We start from the raw sequence: 24,163 nt of genomic DNA, 5'->3' as shown, positions 1-24,163 counted from the left end.
TTTGAGATGGAGTCTCACTCTGTCACCAAGCTGGAGTGCAGTGGTACAATCTCGGCTCACGGCAACCTCTGCCTCCCAGGTTCAAGTGATCCCCTAGGCGTGCGCCACTAGGCCCAGCCAATTTTTTGTGTTTTAGTAGAGATGGGGTTTCACCATGTTGGCCAGGATGGTCTCAATCTCCCGATCTCGTGATCTGCTTTTTTTTTTTTGAGACAGAGTTTCTCTCTTGTTGCCCAGGCTGGGGTGCAATGGCGCAATCTCGGCTCATTGCAACCTCTGCCTCCCAGGTTCAAGTGATTCTCCTGTCTCAACCTCCTGAGTAGCTGGGATTATAGGCATGTGCCACCATACCCGGCTAAGTTTGTATTTTTAATAGAGACGGGGTTTCTCCATGTTAGTCAGACTGGTCTCGAACTGCTGACCTCAGGTGATCCACCCGCCTTGGCCTCCCAAAGTGCTGGGATTACAGGTGAGCCACTGCGCCCGGCCAATCAGCTGTCTGGCCAGGAGCAATTGTTCACACCTGTAATCCCAGCACTTAGGGAGACCAAGGCAGGAAGATCACTTGAGCCTAGGGGTTCAAAATCAGCCTGCGCAACATAGGGAGACCACTCACCTGTAGTCCCAGCTACCTGGGAGGCTCAGATGGAAGGATGGCTTGAGGCTAAGAGTTCAAGGCTACAGTGAGCTGTGTTTGCACCACTGCAACCTAGCCTGAGCAACAGAGCAAGACCCTGTCTTTAAAAAAAAATAAAAAATAAAAATCCATGTAGTGTAGGAAATGAAAAAAAAGTTTTTCACTAATGGTCAACAAAACTTTCAAAAAGTTTATTCTCTCAAAATTTAAGTACCAGTCATTTCAGCAGTTACAAACACAAAAATATTATTTCAAGAAAGAGGACTCATGTGATCTTTCAGAGTCAATAATGTAGGGACAAAAGTAAAGATATATTTTTCCAGGTAGAGGCAGAAGTTCTTTTATTCACAGCAACTTCCCTTCCCCAGACTTTCATGCTCTATTATTAATCTTTTCATTCCACCTAGTCTTCTTCTAAATACACACACAGACACACACACACAGAGACAGAGAGAGAGAAAGAGAAAGCGAGCTGAGAGAGAATACTGAATAACTACTACTTTTGATCACTTTTCTAAACAATTTATTTCAACCCTATTCTTTTCCTAAAAGCCTAGCTTATCCTACTTTAGAAGAAAATAATCAATTGAAATTTTTAACCTTCAGTAGCCTTTTTACAATTAGAATAGTTGAATCAAGGTAAGTGGGTCTGAATAGTTTGCTCTTCGTAAGACTGGTATGTAAATATTCCATATATTTTATCTAATCTTGTGGTTAGTCTGGCCCTATAAAAGCACTCAGATACGTAATCCAAAATAGCTAAGTGCCTCCAGATAGCATAACAAAAATGTGGACCCATCCACTAATCTCTTCAACAAATGCTTCAGGCCCCAAAATAATAGCAAAGTTCTCTTCAAACACAACCAGTTTGTTAAGGGTGTGATAAAACAAGCACTCTCATATAAAATTAACAGGAGTATACATTAGTACATTTCTACTACAAAGATTTTTGGCAATATGTGTCAGTAATTCCAATTTTTAGGCAACTATCATTAAAAGAGAGACCAATGTGTATAAAGATTTATATACCCAGTTACTCATTTCAGCCTCATTAACAATAGCAAAAATTTATTATATCCTAAGTAACCAGAAATAGGGTAATAGTTAAATAAACTACAGAATGTTATGGAACTATTATAAAATGTTTCCATAGACTTTTTAAGGACATAAGAAAATACTCATGATAAAATGTTAAATGAAAAAAGCAAAACAAAAGGAAGTAGAGTATGAACTCAACTGTGTTTAAAAAAATACACACCATATATGCATATATGCATAGAAAAAAAGGATTGGAAAGAAACACACCTAAATGTTATTATTAGTTATCTCTGGAAAATAGGATTATGCATAATTTTATTTTATTTACATTCATCTGTCTTATTAATTTTCTAATACTGGTTTTATAGTCATAAATTTTATAATTATTAAATTTTAACTATCTTTTTTAAATGGCTTAAAAATACAAAACTTAATCCTGCCCTTTTTGAAAACTTGCATTTTTAAAATCATAACCTTGTTCCTGAGTTTTTTAAAAAAAATAAATTCACAACCGTCAAAACTACCTTTATTTTTAGACAAATTGGGCTAATTTTATAAACATTTCATTTTTTCATGTGTAAAGATTCTTTAAGACAGGAATAACAAAAACAAGATGTCCTTATGATTTTTTCGATTAATTTTAAATCACAACTTGACAAAAGTTAAAAGTGTATATCCTACTTTTAGAGCTTTGCAAAGCCTTGACGAGCCCAGCTGTCATAACATGAATGTGGAATGTTTTCCCTGAATGTTACTTAAAAATACATACCCTCATTTAATATGAATTTAAAAATCAGTAAAATAATATTATTTAAATAATCTATTTCATATCCAAAAAGAGAAACTTCTTAAAACTTGTCCCCCTAAAATAGTGTGCAGCCATGTAAAGGTCAGGAGCCTGGGAATGAGAAGGGATTCGAATCCGGGACTTACCAATAACTTTATTACTTTTGACAAATCATTACCTCTTTGACCATCAGTTTCCTTTTCTGAAACACAAAGGAGTTTGTTATAGGTGACATCTCAGGTTCCTTTAAGTTCTTATTAGACAACGAAAGAAAATATTTGTGCCTACTTGTGTCTCAATACACATTGAATTTTTTTTAAGGAGTTGATAAATTTTAATGCGATTTTAGTTAGCTTTCATTATGGACAAATTTATTCAAAGAAACACTGCTAAATGTATTAATTCTCTCCTGCAAAAGACACTGTAAGAATGCTATTATGTTTATTTGCTTTTAATTATCATCTTTAGATTCTTATATGTCACATTTCACTTTAACATCACATATTCAAACAAAATACAATCTTTAAATGGAAGCTGACAATTTATTTCCCTGGAGAATTTGAAGAGTACAATAACATTTGACTGATTGAACTTTATTTAGTAAGAATTCTTAGCAAAACTCTCTCCCAGGCACACCCACACAGTACTTCTTTATTTTCTGTGAGCTACAAATCTTTGACTCTCAAAGACAACTCCAATCTAAAAGTACAAGACAACACTGCTTATCAATTATTTATGCTGCGCAGAACATATTTTTAAACTATGGAAGTGAATATCACTATCATTTCACAACAGAAAAGGGATTTTAATACAAAAATATAGAAAGTACATCACAAAAATAAAGAATAGCCCTTCTCAAAAGCTTGTTGCTAACCTTATAAAATATATTTTCTTTTTCCTTTTTTTTTTTAAGACAGGGTCCCACTGTCACGCAGGCTGGAGTGTACTGGTGCAATCTTGATTCACTGCAACTTCCGCCTCCCAGGCTCAAGCAATCCTCCCACCCCAGCCTCCTGAGTAGCTGGGACCACAGATGCACGCCACCATGCCCAGCTAATTGTTTGTATTTTTGGTAGAGATGCGGTCTCATGATGTTGCCCAGGCTGGTCTCAAACTCCTGAGCTCAAGGGATCCACTTGCCTCAGTCTCTCAATGTGCTGGGATTACAGACATGAGCCACTGCACTGGTCCTATATTTTCTATCTAAAGGATTTTCCTTATTTTAGCCAGGCACAGAGGCTCACGTCTGTAATCACAGCACTTTGGAAGGCCAAGGCAGGCGGATCACGAGGTCAGGAGTTCGAGACCAGCCTGACCAACATGGAAAAATCCCTGTCTCTACTAAAAATACAAAAATTAGCCGGATGTGGTGGCATGCGCCTGTAATTCCAGCTACTCAGGAGGCTGAGGCAGGCGAATCGCTTGAACCAGGGAGGCGGAGGTCGCAGTGGGCCGAGATCACGCCACTGCACTACAGCCTGCATGACAGAGTGAGACTCTGTCTCAAAAAGAGATTTTCCTTATTTTTATCATTTCAACATAGATCTAATCTATGATACTTCACAATCTTTTTATTCTTTCTTTTTTTTTTTTTTTTTTTTTGAGATAGAGTCTCACTCTGTCGCCCAGGCTGGAGTGCAGTGGCACAGCTCACTGCAAGCTCCGCCTCCCGAGTTCACACCATTCTTCTGCCTCAGCCTCTCGAGTAGCTGGGACTACAGGCGCCCGCCACCACGCCTGGCTAATTTTTTTGTATTTTTAGTAGAGAGGGGGTTTAACTGTGTTAGACAGAATGGTCTCGATCTCCTGATCTCGTGATCTGCCCGCCTCAGCCTCCCAAAGTGCTGGGATTACAGGCGTGAGCCAACGCACCCAGCTCACAATCTTTTAAATTGTTCATTCATTAACTCAACAAATATTTATCGAGCATCTGTTCTACTACGGGAGACACTAGAAATTCAGCAAAGATCAAGAACATGTGCTGCCCTTTTAGAATTTACATTCTAAGGAGAGAAAGATGAATAATCGAGTAACAAACAAGGACAGCATCAAATGATCATTAAGTGCTATTGAAAGAATTAAAACCGGCAGATCAATGTAGAGAAAGACATTTTAAACTTTAAATCATTTCTTCAAAAGCATAAAACCCTCAGTATTCCATGGAAAAACAACATACATATTCAAATTGAACTATGAAAATTTACCAAAAGCAGACAAATTTCCCAATGGAGGAAAAACCACTTTAATCATCTTTCAAAGGGCAATAACAGAATTAAAAGCTTGGATATGCAATTCAGTCATGTTTTTCTAAATTATTTTACATAATTGCGGCAGACTTAAAATGGGAACAATATCTTAGAGACAAGAAGTCTGTGTTCCCTTCTCTTAAATCTGGGCTAGCCTGGAACTCCTCTGACCAGTAGTGTATAGTGAAAGTGATGCTATGCCAGATTCTAAGCTAGCCTTTGAGAGGGCTGCCAGCTCCTGCTTTGGTCTCTTGGAGCTGCCACGTGAGAAGTCCAATTACCCAGCTGAAGAAACCACACAGAGGATCTCAAACTACACTAAGAGAAGCCCAGCTGAGCCAAGCCTCCAGTTACCCTAAGGCACAAGGTGAATGAATAAAGACAAGATGGACCCTCCAGACCAGACCTGTTATCAGCTAAACACCTCCAAGTGATCCTATTTACCATATGGAACAGAATCAACAGGCCAAGCTGTGTCTGAATTCCTAATCCAAAAATCATGACATCTAACAAAGTAGTTATTTTAAGCCACCAAATTTTGGAATAGAAAATCAAACTGTGTGAAAAATACAGTTTTTGGCCAGACGCAGTGGCTCACGCCTGTTATCCTAACATTTTGGGAGGCTGAAGCAGGAGGATCACTTGAGTTTAAGGGTTCAAGACCAGCCTGGGCAACATAGTGAGACCTCATCTCAATTATATTTTTCTATATTTATATATTTTTTAATTAAAAATACATTTTTTACATTGTAACCCAGTACCCTGTACATATAACTGAAACAATGATTCACAGAGCAATACTTACCTCTTACATACTCAATGCACAATATTTTTTATTCTATTTCTCATTTATAAAATACCACTTGTGCAATACTCAAAAAGGCTCATGAAGTAGTTTGGAAAACATTTTAGTCTATACAACTCACTTCACAGGTGCCTTCACAATCCAGACAGACACCTTAATAGGACCCAGGTGTCCTCATCCCTAATCCAAAGCTCTTTTCCTTACACCATGCTAAAAGCCAATAGGTATTATAGTTTGTAACCAGAAGTTCCTCATAGGCTCATATACACACCTCAGAACTGAGTGAAAGCTTAAAAAGCTTCATGGAAGTCATGTAGCAATCAGAAATAGCTAAGAGGAACTGAGACTTTTCCTATTTTAATTTTTTTGGGTTTTTTTTTGAGACGGAGTCTTGCTTTACCACCCAGGCTGGAGTGCAGTGGCGCAATCTTGGCTCATTGCAACTTCCACCTTCTGAGTTCAAGCGATTCTCCTGACTCAGCCTCCTAAGTAGCCAACGTGGGCAGAACACTTGAGGCCAGGAGTTCCAGACCAGCCTGGGTGACATGACAAAACCCCATCTCTACAAAAAATACAAAAATTAGTCAGGCGTGGTGACACAAGCCTGTGGTCTCAGCTACTTAGGAGCCTGCAGTGGGAAGATGTCTTGAGCCCAGAGGCAAATGTTAGTGAGCTAAGATCATTCAACTGCACTACAGCCTCTGCAACCGAGTAAGACCCCATCTCAAAAAATAGTACTAATAAATTGTTCTTAACTAGAACATTTTAATTAAACACAGGCAAAATTGGCTTGTCTAAAGTTTTGATTAGAAAATACAATCTACTGGCCGGGCGCAGTGGTTCATGCCTGTAATCTCAGCACTTTGGGAGGCCGAGGTGGGCAGATCACCTGAGGCTAGGAGTTCGAGACCAGCCTGGCCAACACAGTGAAACTCCGTCTCTACTAAAAATACAAAAATTCACTGGGTGAGGTGGCGCAGGCCTGTAATCCCAGCAACTTGGGAGGCTAAGTCAGGAGAATCACTTGAACCCAGGAGGTAGAGGTGTACCCAGGAGGCCACTGCACTCCCACCTGGAGCAACAGAGTGCCTCCATCTCAAAAAAAAAAACAAGAGAAAAGAAAATATAATCTACTAATAATTCTAGTTCAATGAGTTAATCCATTTGCAAACCATACCACTAAGTAGATCCCACAAGAAAATAATTATTTTGGGGGGGATAAAACTACATATGCATAAATAAGAAAACTTGAGAGAGACAAGTCTAGACAAGATTATAAAACACAATTGACAATTGCCACAGAATTTCTTTAAACAGTGTACTTATCTAGCACATACAGAATTTACTTTGACAACTTCTCAATTTCTATCTTCATACATAACATAAACAGCAAGACGCATGAGTCAGAGGTCCTGAATGTGAGATGAATGTTTACTACTTAGGGACTCTTAACCTCTTTGGGTCTGTTTCCTCAGCTAAAAACAGATTGCCTGGTTGTCTTCTTGTGAAGATCAATAAGAAAATGTAAGTGAAAGTACTTCACATTTTCTTCAAATATGTTATTCTTATCTTAAAAAAAATTACACTGAATTTTTTTTAAAAAAAGCTCCCCAGTAAATTGATGCTTCATTTCTTGTTCCAGAGCCTAGAGCAATGGTAACTTATAAGACTCAGGATCAAATCTCACCTTGGATACTTAGTAGCTATAACTTACTGTGTTACCTCACTGATACCACCTAGCCTCTCTGGGTTTTAATACCCTCAAGTGTACAACCCAAATATTACACTCTGATTTTAAGTACCTCATCAAGCACTAATAATCGAAAAAGTCTAAAATATGTTCGGAGTTTTCAAAAATCACAAGAAACTGTGAACCACCATTTCAAAGCCACATCTGGCTGATACTGAAATCTGCTGCTGCTTTCACACCCCAACTCCATGTCTTGCAGGAAATCTCAGCTCTAGGAGGGAACATTTCCAAATCTACTTGTGAATTTGCACTCTTAGGCATCTCCTCCCTCTGCTGCTCCTATCCCAACTCCCACCAGCATTCCCAAGCAGTCTTTGGAAATAGTAGTTTCTCAAAGGGAAAGGCTGAGAGAGGCTGCTTTAACCTGTTCCATGAGAGTAAAGAATCAACATGTTGGCCAACAAAGAAAACATTTAAAGATCTCTGAGTTTGACTTGGTATCTACAAGAAACTAACATTTCTTCTCAGGAATGTAGTTTATTGAAACTTCACAGAGAACTGAGGTCAAAGGTCTCTGATGTGGTGTTTTTTCACATTGAAAAATGTAGGAATGCTGCACAAATATGGGGGAAACAGTGCTAAAGAAGAGATTCTCGTCTTCCAGAGGAAACTAGGCAAAGAAAAGAATCTATGAGTGTAATTCTAGAAATGTATATATTTCTCTACAGAACACGCTTAGGATATTCAAACACAGAGATGAATACACCTAAGGAAGTCAATGTATTATGTAGAGAAGAACATACACCCCCCTCTCAAAAAAAAGGACAAATTTTTCCTTTTTTAAAAAAAAATGTTTTTTTTTTTTAAGATGGAGTCTCACTCTGTCGCCCAGGCTTTGGTGCAGTGAAGCAATCTGGGCTCACTGCAACCTCTGCCTCTCAGGTTCAAGCAATTCTCCTGCCTCGGCCTCCCGAGTAGCTGGGACTACAGGTGCCCACCACCATGCCCGGCTAATTTTTGTATTTTTAGTAGAGACAGGGTTTCACCATGTTGACCAGGCTGGTTTTGAACTCCTGACCTCAAGTGACCTGCCTGCCTCGGCCTCCCAAACTGCTGGGATTATAGGCATGAGCCAACATATCCAGCCTAAAATACTATTTTTAATAAACATTTTATACTATGTACTAAATTTAATAATGTAACCAAGTTTTATTATAATATCTCAAAGCTAAACAATCAAATTTAATACATTTGAAGGAACAAGCACTTAAGTAAAACAAGACAAAGTAGAATTTCATCACTATATTTTATATGCATCAACATGCTATCCCATGATAAAATGTAGTATAATCAATTCATCCTGAGTGGGTGAGAACAGATATAGCCAGCAGCATAAATCTGCATCACTTCTATGGCTTAATGGCTTCAGTCTTCAACAAAACTAAGAACTAAAAATGATAACTAAGGTCTCAGCTGGGCTGAGAAAAAACTATTTTAAAAAATTCTATTTTAGGAGAAGACTTCCTCAGTCAAGCCTATAAAACAACAAACTGTTTAAATCTCTATGTGGTTAAGCTCAAAGACAAACATGAGAACTGTTTATTTGTAAAGGAAATAATTTTCTTGTATTTCAATTTGTTTCCTCAAAAACTTAGATAGTTTTTCAGACTGCCGTTCTAGGGCTGAGAAGGAAACACTTTCTTTTGCTATATCAAGATTAAAGGAATTTGAGAAAACCTAAGACATCTGAATTTGATTTTTTTGCCCTATTTTGTTTTCAAGTGACTCCCTCCTGGATGAGTCAATAGAGACAAACTTCTTTTAAAAAAATTTTGTGGTATTATGGATTCATTTCACAGTACGTTATGTTACACCGTACATTATGAAATTCTGAACAGTATTACTGACCTTCCATGCTTGTGCAGTTCTAATTACACTGCAAACAGCCTTACTAATTAAGGGCTTGCTAACCCAGAGAAAAGAGATTCATCATTCTGACAGGTCACTGGGATCTTCTTTGTACATTCTCTATTTCAGAAACTCTACTCCTCCCCCAAATAAGCAATTCTACCGTATTAAAGAATGAGTGAAGACATCAACCACATGGCCTTAAGAAAATGTTACTGTTGGTCGGGCACAGTGGCTCACGCCTGTAATCCCAACACTTTGGGATGCCGAGGCGGGTGGATCATGAGGTCAGGAGATCGAGACCATCCTGGCTACCCCGGTGAAACCCCATCTCTACTAAATATACAAAAAATTAGCCGGGTGTGGTGGCAGGTGCCTGTAGTCCCACCTACTCAGAGGCTGAGGCAGGAGAATCGCTTAAACCCGGAAGGCAGAGGTTATTACTGTGAGCCGAGATCGCACCACTGCACTCCAGCCTGGGTGACAGAGCAAGACTCGTCTCAAAAAAAAAAAAAAGAAAGAAAGAAAGAAAATGTTTATGTAGGAGAAGTGTATTTATTCTGAGAGAATTTTCCCCATAGACAAATATAAGAAATGACTATTATAATTGAGCTGACTATGGTCACCAGAAAGAACAGAAACGCAATCTGGGGCCAGGCGTGGTGGCTCATGCCTGTAATCCCAGAACTTTGGGAGGCCAAGGCAGGCAGATCACTTGAGGTCAGGAGTTCAAGACCAGCCTGGCCAACATGGTGAAACCTAAAAGCACAAAAATACAAAAACAAGCTGGGCATGGTGGCGGATGACTGTAATCCCAGTTACTCAGGAGGCTGAGGAAGGAAAACAGTTTGAACCCGGGAGGTGGAGGTTGCAGTAAGGTGAGATCACACCCCTGCACTCCAGCCTGGGCGACTGAGCAAGACTCTGTCTCACAAAAAAAAAAAAAAAGAAATGCAATCGGGAGTACATTTCTTATCCTTTAGTAGCAGGTTGATTTTGCATACAAGCTCACTCCATTTAACAAAAAAATGAAAGGCCAAAGAACCATGAAGTATTTTCGGGTAATAGTTCTCTCCATCAACTCCCATTATTGGTAAGAATTTACAGGCAATACATGAATCCATTTTGTAGCATTAAACGCTACAAGCAGTCGGGCACAGTGGCTCACACCTGTAATCCCAGCACTTTGGGAGGCCAAGGTGGGTGGATCACGAGGTCTGGAATTCGAGACTAGCCTGGCCAACATGGTGAAACCCCATCTCTACTAAAAATACAAAATTGAGCCGGGTGTGGTAGCGGGCACCTGTAATCCCAGGTACTCAGGAGGCTGAGGCAGGAGAATCGCTTGAAACCGTAAGGCGGAGGTTGCAGTGAGCCAAGATCGCACCACTACACTCCAGCCTGGTCAACAAGAGTGAAACTCTGTCTAAAAAAACAAACAAAAAAAATATTTAAAGGGTTAAGAGGCCAGACATGCAGCTCATGCTTATAATCCTACCACTTTAGGAGGCCAAGGCAGTAGGGCTGCTTGAGTTCAGGAGTTCAAGACCAGTCTGGGCAATAGAGTAAGACCCTATTTCTACAAAAAATAAAATTTTTTTTTAATTAGTTGGGCACGGTGGTGCATCCCTGTAGTTCCAGGTACTCTGGAGGCTGAGATAGGAGGATTGCTTGAGCCTGGGAGGTCGAAGCTGCAGTGAGCCATGATTGTACTACTGCACTCCAGCCTAGGCAACACAGCAAGACCCCCTCATCTCAAAAAAAAAAAAAAACAAAAACAAACAACAAAAAAAAAAAAAGTTAAGAATTCCCTGATTCTGCCAGGCATGGTGGCTCACACCTATAATCCCAGCACTTTGGGAGGCTGAGGGGGAAGATCGCTTGAGGCCAGGAGTTCAAGACAGGCATGGACAAGACCAGCATGGGCAACATAGTGAAACCCTGTCTCTACAAAGAAAAAACAATTAATTAAAATTTTAAAATAAATAGGCCAGGCATGGTGGCTCACGCCTGTAATCCCAGCATTTTGGGAGGCTGAGGCAGGCAGATCACAAGGTCAGGAGATCGAGACCATACTGGCTAACATAGTGAAACCCCGTCTCTACTAAAAATACAAAAAAAAAAAAAAAAAATTTTAGCCAGGTGGGGTGGTGTGCACTTGTAGTCCCGGCTACTCGGGAGGCTGAGGCAGAATTGCTTGAACCCGAGAGGTGAAGGTTGCAGTGAGCCAAGATCATGCCACTGAACTCCAGCCTGGACGGCAGAGCGAGACTTCATCTCAAAAAAAGAAATAAATAGGAATTCATTGATTCAACAGAAATTCAGAGCCTGTTATATTGCAATGAAGTGATCAATTATGAGGAACTAAGAGTTATTCAACTAGTTTCCCAACTTCAAGTAGCAATAGCTGAGATAAAACATGCACATACTGTACATTGCAATAATGCAAAGTATAAAGTACAAACAGTCAGAGGAGAAGCCATTTCTAGGTTTGGTGAGTAGAAAAGTTTTATAGAGAAGAGATAATTTGGCTAGACCTTGAAGACTGAGGTTGTTGGGTTTCTTGGAAGGGTAGAAGAGGAAGATTGTTTTAATCAATAATGTACATGCTAAAATGGATTTTTCTCTTGCTGAGGGAATGACACTACCTCCCTCACTTTACAAGGTCCTGTCCGAGTTGTTGATTACAGTGTACCCCTCAACACCCATCCATTCCCCCCCATATATGAACAATGCCTACACTCACTGGCTCCCCATATACACTAGTACTACCTACACACACACACACACACACCCCACCTGCATGCATGCACACAACAGATAGGCAGACAGTGAGAATGTATCCAAGGCCATCCCAAATCTCCACCTCTGATACAGTGATTGTAATGCAGGACAGGCAAGCCCCAGAACTGGGGCTTAGCCCAGGACGGTGCTTGGCTTCATCCAGGAAAAAATTCAAGGGTCGGCCGGTGGTGTGTTAGCAACTTTTATTGAAGCAGCAGCGTAAAGCATCGGCAAAGGTACTGCCCCTTGCAGAGCAGGGCTACCCCATAGGCAGTATGCCCAGAGTAGCAGCTCAGAAGCAGTTCTGTGGTCATATTTATACCCAATTTTAATTATATACAAGTTAAGAGGCAGATTATGCAGAAATTTCTAGGAAAAGGGTGGTAACTTCCAGGACATTGTCATGGAAAGGGATGCTAACTTCCAGGTGTTGCCATGGCAATGGTAAACTGACATGGCACATTAGTGAGTGTGACTTACGAAAAGCTGCTTCCAATCTGTCTCTGTTTTAGCTAGCCCTCAATTTGGTCCAGTGTCTGAGCCCCACCTCCAGAGTTGAGTCCCACCTCCTACCTCAACTGGTTCAAGGTAGTGTGTAACACAGGCAGAACCAAATTTCTCTCAAAACTCATACAAGGATATAGAAAAACTCTCTTCCTTTGGACTCATGAGATTTTTGGCTTGGAGTTGAGAACTGCCATCTTGTTACACTGAAATGGCCTATGTGAGAGATAAATTGAATCTAAAGGACAACAGAGACAAGCAGTGAACTCCTAGATTGAGTCATATTTAGATGGACTTTAGGCTGGGTGTGGTGGCTCACACCTGTAATCCCAGCACGTTGGGAGGCTAAGGCAGGCAGATCACCTGAGGTCAGGTGTTTGAGACCAGCCTGGCCACCATTGTGAAACCTAGTCTGTACTAAAAATACAAAAATTAGCTGGGCATGGTGGTGCATGCCTGTAATCCCAGCTACTCGGGAGGCTGAGGCAGGAGAATTGCTTGAACCCAGGAGGCGGATGTTGCAGTGAGCTGAGATCGTGCCACTGCACTCCAGCCTGGGTGACAGAGCAAGACTCTAGTCAACTGAGTCTCTCAGAGACTTCAAAATGGTTCTAAGTATGAACCAAAGTCTAGTCTAAGCATGTAGAAGGCAAGTAGCCAAGTGACTACTTCAATATAATTTCTGATAATCCCTAATTCAGTGAGTGACCAACGATCACACAAGCTACCTTGACATCTGCAATCCTGTTTGCAGGTAACATAGCAAAATAGTAAGACTCACTACTAACCATGTGGCTTGCTGACAAAATGGTGAGACTGTGTTAATACAGTAACGAAACTGTTGTGCTTGCAGAAGGCAAGAATTTCTTACATAATTGCTATACATATATATCTTCTAAATTGTAAAGAAAATACTAAAGTCAGCACGCATGCAATGAAAGTAAAAATGCAAATAGAAATTCAGATGTTCTTATATCGAAGACTAATCACACTGCTTCTGGATCTGAAGTTTATGAACTAAATTTTTAAAGAAATGGTATGAAGCCAAAAGTACAAACGATATCAGAAATAATACACATAAATGAGAGCAACAACTCTAAATCTGCTTTGAAAAATCATCAGAATGTATCTTCTTCAAGCAGTATGTGAAACTTCAGTTTGTGAGACCATTTCGTAAAATAGCCTTCCAAATCTTCAAGTTCAAACGTTGAAGAGAAGTCTGTCTTTTCTGTTACTACTGGAGAGAAAGAAAAGCCCTAATAACTCAGTGATATCAACTGTACTGGTATTATGGTAGAGCTAGCCAAAAAGTATCTTCAAAATGAGCATCTACTTAGTATCATAGAAGTGCAGAACAGTGCCTAGAGAAAAAAATCTAGGAACTGACTCTGATGAGAAATTATTGTTCCTGCATAGTAGCCAAATTTTAAAAGTAAAGTATAAATAAGTAACAAGAGTCCACAATCCCTTTCTTAAATCCTTGGGGCAGGGTATGTTTTGGAATTCAGAATTTTATGGATTTTAGGAAGGTAACACAGCACTATATATTTTGTAGAACACCCAGGAGGAATTCATGTGGCATGTCATTAACAGTCTAATAGTGCCATAGCAAAGCACATACATTTGTGTCAGACAAATAAATACTACTGACACCTTTACATCAGTTTAAATTTTGCTGCCAAATTAATTCATCTCAAACTTTTTAAAAAACTTCCAGCTTCCAGAGCTTTGGGATTTCAGAAATACAGATTAAAAGATTATAGCCTATGATAAAGTCATAATAATTATTTTACCAAGTTTCAGATGTATTTGGTATCCCAGAGGTCCATTCTGTAAAAGTGATACTTAGCCACTCAGCACTTGGCCACTTATATATTCAGCGTACTTCAAGTTTCTCCAGCTTAAAAGCAAGAGTCCTAATACGTTCAGTGTAGAAACATTGGAAAATACGAGATTCTTTTTTAGACCTCATAATTATTCCACCTAAAGATGCTCACTATTAAATTTGGAGTGTCTAAATTTTCACATTCTTTCTATAATAGATACATTAATATAATTAGCAAGAAAATCTCTGTAGTTTTAGTGTGTATTTTTGTTTCCATCTTACTAGATACATATAATGCCCTTTCAAGCTGAGAACTGGTCTTTCTGAAATTTTGGTAAATTCTCAGCCATCAGCTCTTCTAACCTGGCTTCTCCACCATTCACATTATTTCCTCTTTTTGGAACTCCCACTTAGATGTAAGTTGGTGCCTCCCAAACTATGGAGTTGTGCTGTTGCCCAGGCTGAAGTGCAATGGCATGATCTCAGCTCACCCCAACCTCCGCTTCCCAGGTTCAAGAGATTCTCCTGCCTCAGCCCCCTGAGTAGCTGGGATTATAGGCATGGACCACCACATCCAGCTAATTTTGCATTTTTTTTTTTTAAGTAAAGATGGAGTTTCTCCATGTTGGTCAGGCTGGTCTCAAACTCCCAACCTCAGGTGATCCGCCCACCTTGGCCTCCCAAAGTGCTGGGATTATAGGCATGAGCCACCGCACCCAGCTCATATTTGTTAATTCCTATTTATTTCTGTGTGATACATCTGGGTACTTTCTTCCAATTCACTAATTTTCCCTTCAAATTTTTCTGGTCTAGAGTTTAACTGACCTATTTTTTTTATTTCATTAATTCCATTTTTTCTTTAATATAGCCATCAATTTCATATCTACGTATTTTTGATTCATGCTTTTTTATGACCATTATTTATCTTTTTAAAGGATCTTTAAAATACTTACAATTGTTTTGAAATTACCCATATTTCCATCAGATTTTTTGTGAATTTATCTCCTGGTAATTGTGTTAATTTTCTAAGTAATGGTCTTCCTCGTGTGTTTATAGGCTCAGACTTTCCCTCTTTTCCCAGGGGTTCTGTGATAGGCCACCCATCTTTCAGAGTCCACAACCTCCAAGCTCGGTGCTCTTGTACTAGGTGATGGTGGGGAAACCACAGTTCCTGACTCTGAGCCATCTGGCAGCTTAGCCACTTCTGTATCTTCACTCCAGGTCCACAGCTTTTTGAAGCAACAACCAGGAGCAGATGTTTTCAGCCTTCTTTCATGCAGTCTCAGCCCAGCTTCAGTTTCATACAGAGTATCTGACCCCAGTTACCCTACATGTTATTTCTACCAGCTCCTGAACCCAGAGTCTAACTGCATGTTTCTTTTCTGTTCTTGGTCCCTGGAGATGTTTATCTTGTTCTTGAGTATATCTATATCTTTTCCTTTCCTTTTTAAATTTTTAATTGCTGCATTTGCCTCTCAATATCCTTATGAGGTTCGTACTATCACTATACCCATTTTACAGGTGAGAAAAGAGAGGTATGGGGCAAGTAGGCCGTCTTCCCAAGAGCACTAGCTAATATAGATTAAGAGTCAAACCAGGCAGCTGATGCCAGAGACCATGCTCTTAACCACTGCTCTATTGGGATCCATTCTGACCAGATGGCTCTTTAAAATTTTGATTCTTTTTCCCCCCCCACCTAGCTGTAAACACTGTACACAGGCAAGATATTTTGTTTTCTTTTTTTGAGACAGGGTCTTGCTGCTACCCAGGCTGGAATGTAGTAGTGCCAGTGCCTCAGCTTCCAGAGTGGCTGGGACTACAGGAACCTGCTGCCATGCCTGGCTAAGTTTATTTTTGTAGAGACAGGGTCTCACTATGTTGCCCAGGCCAGTCTAGAACTCCTGGCCTCAAGCAATCCTCCCACTTGGCCTCCCAAAGTGCTGGGATTAAAGGCATGAGCCACCCCATGTGGCCAGGATTTTAAATGATGGAAATAAAGCGAAGATACATTCCAGGTAAAAAGCAGCACATCAGCCATGTTTTATTTGAGGCTGAATATTCAGTCTAGGCCTATACCCAAAATAAGAAACATAGTCTTCAATGCCCTCGTTTTCCTAAGGCCCTTCCCACTTTCCCTGAGTTTCAAGCACTTCCATGATTGTCCCTGGATACCCAGAACCATCCATGCAGGGCTTTCCTCTGGCTCTCTCTGCCACCCTCATGCTACACTAGAATATATTGCCCAGGAAAGGATCTTATTGAGGCATTCATACTAAGTGTGTCAGGGGACTTTTGTTTTCCATTCCTCCATAGCCCAAAGCCTTAATCTTAAAGGATTAAATTAGTGAATATAAGTAAAAGGCATGCAATATCGTCCAAAAATAACCAAACTCTTTCAATAGTAGTTTATCATGATGGAAAAAGAAAATAGTAGTCAAGCTCAATTTTAGGCTGCATTATTAAAAGTACAGGGTCTAGAAAAATGAAAGTTATCAGTGCCACTCTATGTAATAAAGATTAATTAAGGCCAGGCGTGGTGGCTCACGCCTGTAATCCCAGCACTTTGGGAAGCCAAGGAATCCTCCTGCCTCAGCCTCCACAGGGACCACAGGCATATGCCGCCATGTCCAGCTAGTTTTTTTTTTTTTTAAGATTCGAGGGTCTCATTTTGTTGCCCAGACTGGTCTTGAACTTCTGGATTCAAGTGAACCTCCCACCTAGGCCTCCCAAAGTGCTGCATTATAGGCATAAGCCACCACGCCCAGCCCCTAGGTTTAATTTTAAAACACAGAGTCCATAATGAGGTAGGAGATAGAGGAAAATAATAAAAGGGGTCCATGGAAGTGAAATAGTTAGGAAGCAATATTTGAGAAAAGCTCAATATTTGCTGATTACAGAACTGTAGTTTGTTTCCTTTTTAGTACTATTAAAAGTCATGATCCTTAATAATCCTTAATTGCTAATGTCAGATGGAGTAATAATGTGGGCTTTCAGGATTCAACGTTTCCTAACATCAACTTCAGAGCTTACAAATATTTGCTGTGATGAATAAGTAGAGCTATGCCTAAAGAAAAGCAGGCAGAACTTGAGGCTGAAGGTAAGGACACTGCTTAGGAAGTCAAAACAAAATCTAAGCAAAAGATAAAAGTCTAAACGTAAGTTGCGGCAGCAGGAATGGAAAAGGAAAGACATTATAATGTGGATGTAAAATGAGTCAAATATCTAGGTCTCAGACTTTGGAGTAAAAGAGGTTACTGGTGCCATTAACAGATGCAGGAAATATGGAAAAATGCACAGATTCAGGACAACAGATAATTTAGTTTGGTATATATGACTTCAAAATGTCAGAAAGTCACTCAGAAGCACATATTCAGCAGACAGTTAAAATTAAGGTCTGGGAAGGCCAGGCGCGGTGGCTCACACCTGTAATCCCAACACTTTGGGAGGCTGAGACAGGCAGATCGCTTGAGGTCAGAAGTTCAAGACCAGCCTAGCCAACATGACGAAATCCCATCTTTACTAAAAATACAAAAATTAGCCAGGCATAGTGGTGCACGCCTGTAATCCCAGCTACTTGGGAGGCGGACGCAGTAGAATTGCTTGAATCCAGGAGTTGGGAGGTTGCAGTGAGCCGAGATGGTGCCACTGTACTCCAACCTGTGCACCAGAGTCAGACTCCGTCTCAAAAAAATATATTAAATTAAGAGCTGAGAACTGAGAGGCATAGAGATAGAAAGGACACATGTGAGAGTGTCTAATACAAAGCCTGGACCCCCTACATCTCTGCTTCAGTCAGACTATCTGCACTTCCCCAACAGAGGCAGCTCTCTCCCAGTTTTGCCACCAAACAAACTTTCCTATAAGGCAGATACCCTACTTCACAGATACCCTACAGTCACAGATGACTGGTTAACCCCTAGTCATCTTTAAGAATACTCAAGTGTCATTTTCACAAACCCCACTTATTTCCCACCAAGAGGATGGTACCTGTGCCTTACCTCTTTCTCTATACATATATCCAGTTTTTAACACTACGTCTAGAATAGCATGTACTTGAAAGACAAACTGAAGTTAAAGACTCGGCATGTGCTCAACAAGCCTTGGAAGGCACTGTATCCTCTTAAGAGGCGATCGCTAAAGAAACGAACTTGGATGAGATTTCCAAAGGAGAGAAAAGAAAACTAAGTTGTCTTAAATATAAGTGATCATCATGGAACACCTTCATCTAGGGAGCAGTTCCCAAAAATGTTTCTCCACTTCTTTCATCATAAAATACCTCGTCTGTAACACAGGAATCATTGCTCCTACCTCATGGGTCACTGGGAGGGTTAAAAGAGATAACATATATACAGCACATAATATAATGTCTAGCACTCAAGTAATGTTCCCTTCTTTCCCCTAATCCCACCTGAAAACATGTTAGAGCCTGATTCTTTCTTTGTAAGCAACTGTTATACGCTGAAAAGTAACCAAGCCTAGAAAAATAATAGATATTTGAGAAAGGCAGACTAGCCTTGTCAGATGCTCCCTCTAGAACAGATTTCTCAACCTCAACACCGTTGACATATTTGGCCAGATAATTCTTTGTTGTGGGGGTTGTCCTACATAGGATGTTTAGCGGCATCCCTGAATTCCACCCACTTGGTGCTAATAGCTCTCCCTACCAAAAATACCTTTCTAGACCATGCCAAATGTCCCTTGGAGGGCAAAATTTCCCCTGGTGGAGAATTACTGTCCCAGAGCTGACCAAATTCTCAGAAATCCCTAAATCTCCTAAATATTTTCCCTGACATCTACAAATATATCTCATTATCCATTCCCACTGATGCTGAACATTAAATTATGCTTAGTCTTTATAACCCATTCTCCTTAACCAAAACTAGTAGCAATCCCCTGTCAAGCAAGTCATCATAAATTAATTCAGTGTAAATACTCAATGCATTCTCACACTTTGAGTCTGAAAGTCAAACTAATATAATAAAAGTAATAATAGCCAATCCTAAAATGTCTCCCCACAAAATTAGAGATTTGTCCCACTACTCGAATGTCTAAGCTTTTAACTTCATGTCTACAGGTGGCATTAAGTTCATATTGTATAAAGTGAATTTTGGTTGCCTAAGGAATGCTCTCACCCCAGCCTCACAAAGCACCAGGACTGCAGGTATAAGAAAGGATGCTCAGCTAGTTCTTATTTCTGTCCCTGTACTAATTGTTTTATTTGGACTTCAATATCTTCAATTGTAAAATAGGCATAATTCTTGCCTTCCTTTGATCACAGAACTGTCCAACAAGATAATAGGAAAACACAGTGAAAATGGATCAGCATTATATATAATTATTTTTATTAAGGAAAAATCTAAGGAAATCTAAGGGTTGTATGTTTAGTAGGATGGTAGGGAAAAGTTGCATCTGTCTTCCAGTTTGGCGAAGGAGGTGCCTTATAAAGGAAATATTCTAATAAAGGGCAGAGTAGGGAAAGCACATGCCTTGAACTCAGGTAGGTCTGATTCAAAAGCCCTTGCTCTTTATTCTGCATATAGCTTGAATATTTAAAATAAAAATAGAATATCCAGAGGGTTTTTATTTTAAAGTTTATGTTCTTGGTATAAGGTAGACACGCTAACCCTTTGAGGGTAGTAGGAATACATTAAAGGTACTGGCAGGGATTTGTTCACCCTCCAAAGCAGATGAACACACCACCAGGCCCCTAAGTGTTCTTTTCTTTTCAATTGTGATTCTTTCTTTTGGAGGTGAAGAAAAGTGATACAGGAAGAAATGGGATACGTCTTGTATAATCAGGAGTGTCCCAATACTTTTCAATCAGTTTGATATGCCTATTTTAAGATGGAAAAAAAAAATCGCTGCCTTTCAACGAACATTTCCAAATCATCAAAGACTGCCTGCTTCACTTTATACTTATTAGGAAGGGATATTTTAACAAATGACTCTTTATAAGTAAAAGTTGCAACATCAATCACATGTGAGGCAGGTGTTAGGGGCAGCACTGTCTCCGTTGCTGCCAAAAAGTGCAAATAAAAAAGAAAAATCAACTTTTCCTATCCATTCATCCAAATGCTGCCCCTGCAAAGCCTCGGAGGGGTCTGGGTCACTGGTAGAGGGTCCTCAAAGGTGCGGGCTTTCAGAATGTGTACGAAAAGGAAGGTCAACGTGCCCTCCCGCAACACTTTCCGAAAAATCCCCAAAAATTCTGACTTCGCCCCAGAGTAGAGCAGTTGCCGAGCCTCCTCCCTGCCATCCCCCAGGAAGAGAAAGCAGCCGCGTAAAGACGCAGCTCCGGTCCGGCCCTCCGGGGTCGCACCAGCCCAGCCTGGGCTTGCTCGCAGGTGGCGCAGGCAGCCGGCTCGCCCCCCCTCCGCCGGCCACGATTGGCCAAGGGCTGCTGGAGCCGGAGCTGCACCAGACAGGCGGCGACTCGGCCAAACTGAGAGAACGTCCGGCAAGGGGTCGCGGCCAGACAGACAGCTCCCCGCGCGGCAGGTCTTGCGTGTTGGCCCCAAGCGGGCAGTGAGAGACACCACCCAGCGCCGGAGCCGCGAAACCCCACGTGGGCCCGGGCTTGCTTGCAGCAGGCGCTGTCACCCTCCTCCCCAAGTCGGGCAGCGCTCACCTCAGCGCTTGCGGCGTCTCCACCTTCAGCTTTTTGGGCTTCGGCTCCTCCTCAGCAGCTGCCATCTTTGCGCTCCCACCCTACTTTGGTTCTACAGCCCACCTCTGCCATATACTCTCTGACCCCCCCCACCTCTTCGCATCACCGCCTTCTCCTCTCCAAATCCCGCCCCTCCAGACTCCGCCCATTCTGTGCCGCTGTCATCCACAATCATTGGCTCTATTCCTCACCACCGACAGCGAATGCCCCGCCCATTCCTGACCCCGCCTCCCCTGCCATATGGGACCCCAGACTGAGTTAGGCCGCGGATAACCGCCTGAATCTAGATGGTGAGAAACCTACCATTTTTGTAGGTCCTGGATGATGTAGAAGATTTAGATACTAAACCTCAACAGACGTCTTTCCTCTCATTTACGGTCTTCCGGCATATTTAATCTTTCTAATATGGTAGACAGAGTCGGTGCCTTTGAAGCTGTTAATCAGGCAATCTCCCTGGGCACTCCGGCTGCGGGTCCTCGCGGCCTTCTCAGCTTCCTCAGCTTCGGTCGGGAGAGGACCCGGCGCCGAATCACTGACTGGCACAGGTGTTGGGGTGAGTGTGAGGGGCGGGAAATATGTGGATTGGGGACAGCTCCAAAACCCGGGAGTAGGCTGAATAGCTGGGGCCCCCGACTCCGATCTGGGCTCTAGGAGCGTCTTTGGTGCCGTGGGCCAGGGCCTGGCTTCCCCCCACTGCCCGCCTTCCGGGCTTTCTCGCCAGCAAGGCCGGAAGGGAGCGGTCCACCTGCAGCCTAGTGTTGTCAGGCGCCTGAGCCCCGGAGGTCGAGCTTCCTGGGTCCCCCCTCTGTAGTGAGCTGGAGTACAGACGGCAGGAATCTCAGTCCCAGGTTTCTGCTCTGGAGGACAAAACCCCAAAAGGACCTGAGCGGACGTCCTGTTAATGGGTGGTGCCTGGAAGAGCCTGGGGTGAGGAATGCAGTGAGAAGGGTATTGCAGTTCTTCAGGAGAGAGATAACGGAGTTCTAAGCTGAGCAGGTGGCAGTGAGTATGGAAAAGTGACGGGCGATGTGGCTGTTGGTATTTGGTAAATTTGAACCCGAAGCTTACAGCCTTATGTGATTAAGAAGATGGTGTCACTGACAGGAGGAGGAATTTTACGGAGTTTGAGTTTTACCGAATTTGAAAGTGGTTTACATGGAGATTGTAGAAAGACTTTTAAAAAAAATTGTGAGAATTAAGCCCGAAAGACTTTCAAGGTGAAACCCAAAGCAGATGAAGTTTCATATAAAAGGGTAAGAAGTATTTTTGTTTAGGAGAAAGTTATCAATGACATAAAATGCTGCAATGGCCAGAGGAGGAAGCTGAAATCAGAATAGGTCGTTGGATTTTATAATTAGAAAGTCATTGAGCTATTTGAGAGAGATGCTTTAATAGTAACTGAGGAAAGACTGCAAGTGTAGACTAATCCTTCATCATTTGGTGCATGAAGCAAGATTATTGAGAGTGGCAAGGTGGGGGAAAGTTTGGGGTTTGTTTTAAAGAATACAAGATATCTATTTGGGGGCAGGAAGCAAGCAACTATTTGAAGATTCAAGAAAAAGTCTTACCTCCCAGAAGAGAAGGAAAGGAATGGGATCAAGTTACAAGTGAAAGGATTAATTTGGGAAAGGCAGAGTGACAGTTTCTATTGACACTATAGGAGAAATGAATTATCTTAAACTTACGTATCTTGGCCAGGCGCCTGTAATCTCAGCACTTTGGGAGGCTGAGGCGGGCAGATCACGATGTCAGGAGTTCGAGACCAGCCTGGCCAACATAGTGAAACCCTGTCTCTACAAAAAATACAAAAAATTAGCCAGATGTGGTGGCACGCACCTATAGTCCCAGCTACTTGGGAGGCTGAGGCAGGAGAATCCCTTGAACCCGGGAGGCGGAAGTTGCAGTAAGCTGAGACCTCTCCACTGCACTCTACCCTGAGCGACAGAGTGGGACTCTGCCCCGGAAAAAAAAAAAAAAAAAAAGACCTTACGTATCTTTAGGAAAGCTCTCTTTGCAACAAGATTAGGTTTTCTTAATCTTATGATTTTTATTTCTAACCATTTAATATAATATATGGCCAGGCACAGTATGGCTCATGCCTATAATCCCAGCACTTTGGGAGGCTGAGGCAGGTGGATCACGAGGTCAAGAGATTGAGACCATCCTGGCAAACATGGAGAAACCCTGTCACTACTAAAAATACAAAAATTATATGGGCGTGGTGGCATGTGCCTGTAGTCCCAGCTACTCGGGAAGCTGAGACAGGAGAATCGCTTGAACCCGGCAGGCGGAGGTTGTGGTAAGCTGAGATCGTGCCACTGCACTCCAGCCTGGCAACAGAGTGAGACTCCGTCTCAAAACAACAAACAAACAAAAAAAAAAAACAAAAAACAATATACTGTTGGCAGACAGAGTGCAGTAGCTTACACCTGTAATCCTAGCACTTTGGGTGGGTGAGGCGGGAAAATCACTTGAGGCCGGGAGTTGGAGATCAGCCTGGGCAGCATAGCGAGACTCCATCTCTACAAAAAATTTAAACATTAGCCAGACTTAGTGGCGCATGGTTGTAGTCCTGACTACTCAGGAGGTGTAGGCAGAATGAGGCAGAAGGATCACTTGAGCCCAGGAGTTCAAAGTAATAGTGAGCTATGATTGGTCCACTGCACTTCAGCCTGGGCAGCAAAGCGAGACCCTAACTCTTAAAAAAATACATATACACATACTCTATTGGAGTTCTTTGCAGGCTAAATATTTTTAAGTAGCTCAGTACTATGTCAATTCACGAGTAGCACATGGTATTTACAGAGAAGAGGATTTCTCCCTCCCTTTGGAAATGACCTCTCTCCCATTACACAGAGAAGGAGAACCATCATCTGCCTGCAGTCAAGTATACAAACCTTCCCTTCAATCTGAAGAGTAGAAAGTGTTCCTTCTCCTTAGAGAAGGCAAACTCTTTCACCTAGTCTCCCAGTAGCATGCTATCCTGCTGTGTCAGGGTCCTCTTTCCGTTTTTCCCTCTCTCCTGTGTCAGCTTTTTCCCCTCTATTCACACCTTTCCTTTAGCATTTAAATGTATTCTTCCTTCACTTTATGAACTGCTGCATTTATTTTCCTGTCTTTTCATCCTCTTCACAGCTAGACTTCTTGAATCTACTCTACATATCTCTATTTTTTTTTACACCTCTTGCTGTTTATTTCCCAGCCCACTTATTTCTAGCATTCCACTGAACTACCACCAAAACTCCTTTTTTTTTTTTTTTTTTTTTTTTTTT

At 41.5% G+C, this 24,163-nt stretch overlaps 2 protein-coding genes across 6 annotated transcripts in view; one reads left to right on the top strand and one right to left on the bottom strand.

Moving 5' to 3' along the window:
• ADK (adenosine kinase) overlaps positions 1-21,012 on the bottom strand; it is a 636,511-nt gene extending 615,499 nt beyond the window's left edge. For both annotated transcript variants that reach the window (XM_011991173.1, XM_011991170.1), the window contains exon 1: positions 20,853-21,012. In XM_011991173.1, the coding sequence (XP_011846563.1) occupies positions 20,853-20,917 (65 nt within the window). In that variant the 5' untranslated portion in view covers positions 20,918-21,012. The remainder of the gene's footprint in view (positions 1-20,852) is intronic.
• Positions 21,013-21,127: 115 nt separating this feature from the next.
• Positions 21,128-24,163, top strand: part of AP3M1 (adaptor-related protein complex 3, mu 1 subunit) — a 30,137-nt gene continuing 27,101 nt past the window's right edge. For 2 of the 4 annotated variants that reach the window (XM_011991168.1, XM_011991166.1), the window contains exon 1: positions 21,128-21,444. The gene's annotated coding sequence lies outside the window, so the exon portion shown is untranslated. Of the gene's footprint in view, positions 21,445-21,702; positions 21,819-24,163 lie in introns of all 4 variants that reach the window. The other 2 variants (XM_011991167.1, XM_011991165.1) reach the window with 2 other exon arrangements.

The sequence above is a fragment of the Mandrillus leucophaeus genome, unplaced genomic scaffold (genome assembly GCF_000951045.1).
Source record: "Mandrillus leucophaeus isolate KB7577 unplaced genomic scaffold, Mleu.le_1.0 Scaffold39, whole genome shotgun sequence".
NCBI classification, from domain to species: domain Eukaryota; kingdom Metazoa; phylum Chordata; class Mammalia; order Primates; family Cercopithecidae; genus Mandrillus; species Mandrillus leucophaeus.
The sequence above is the reverse complement of the archived record's forward strand: the minus strand, read 5'-3'. Positions and strand labels throughout refer to the sequence as shown.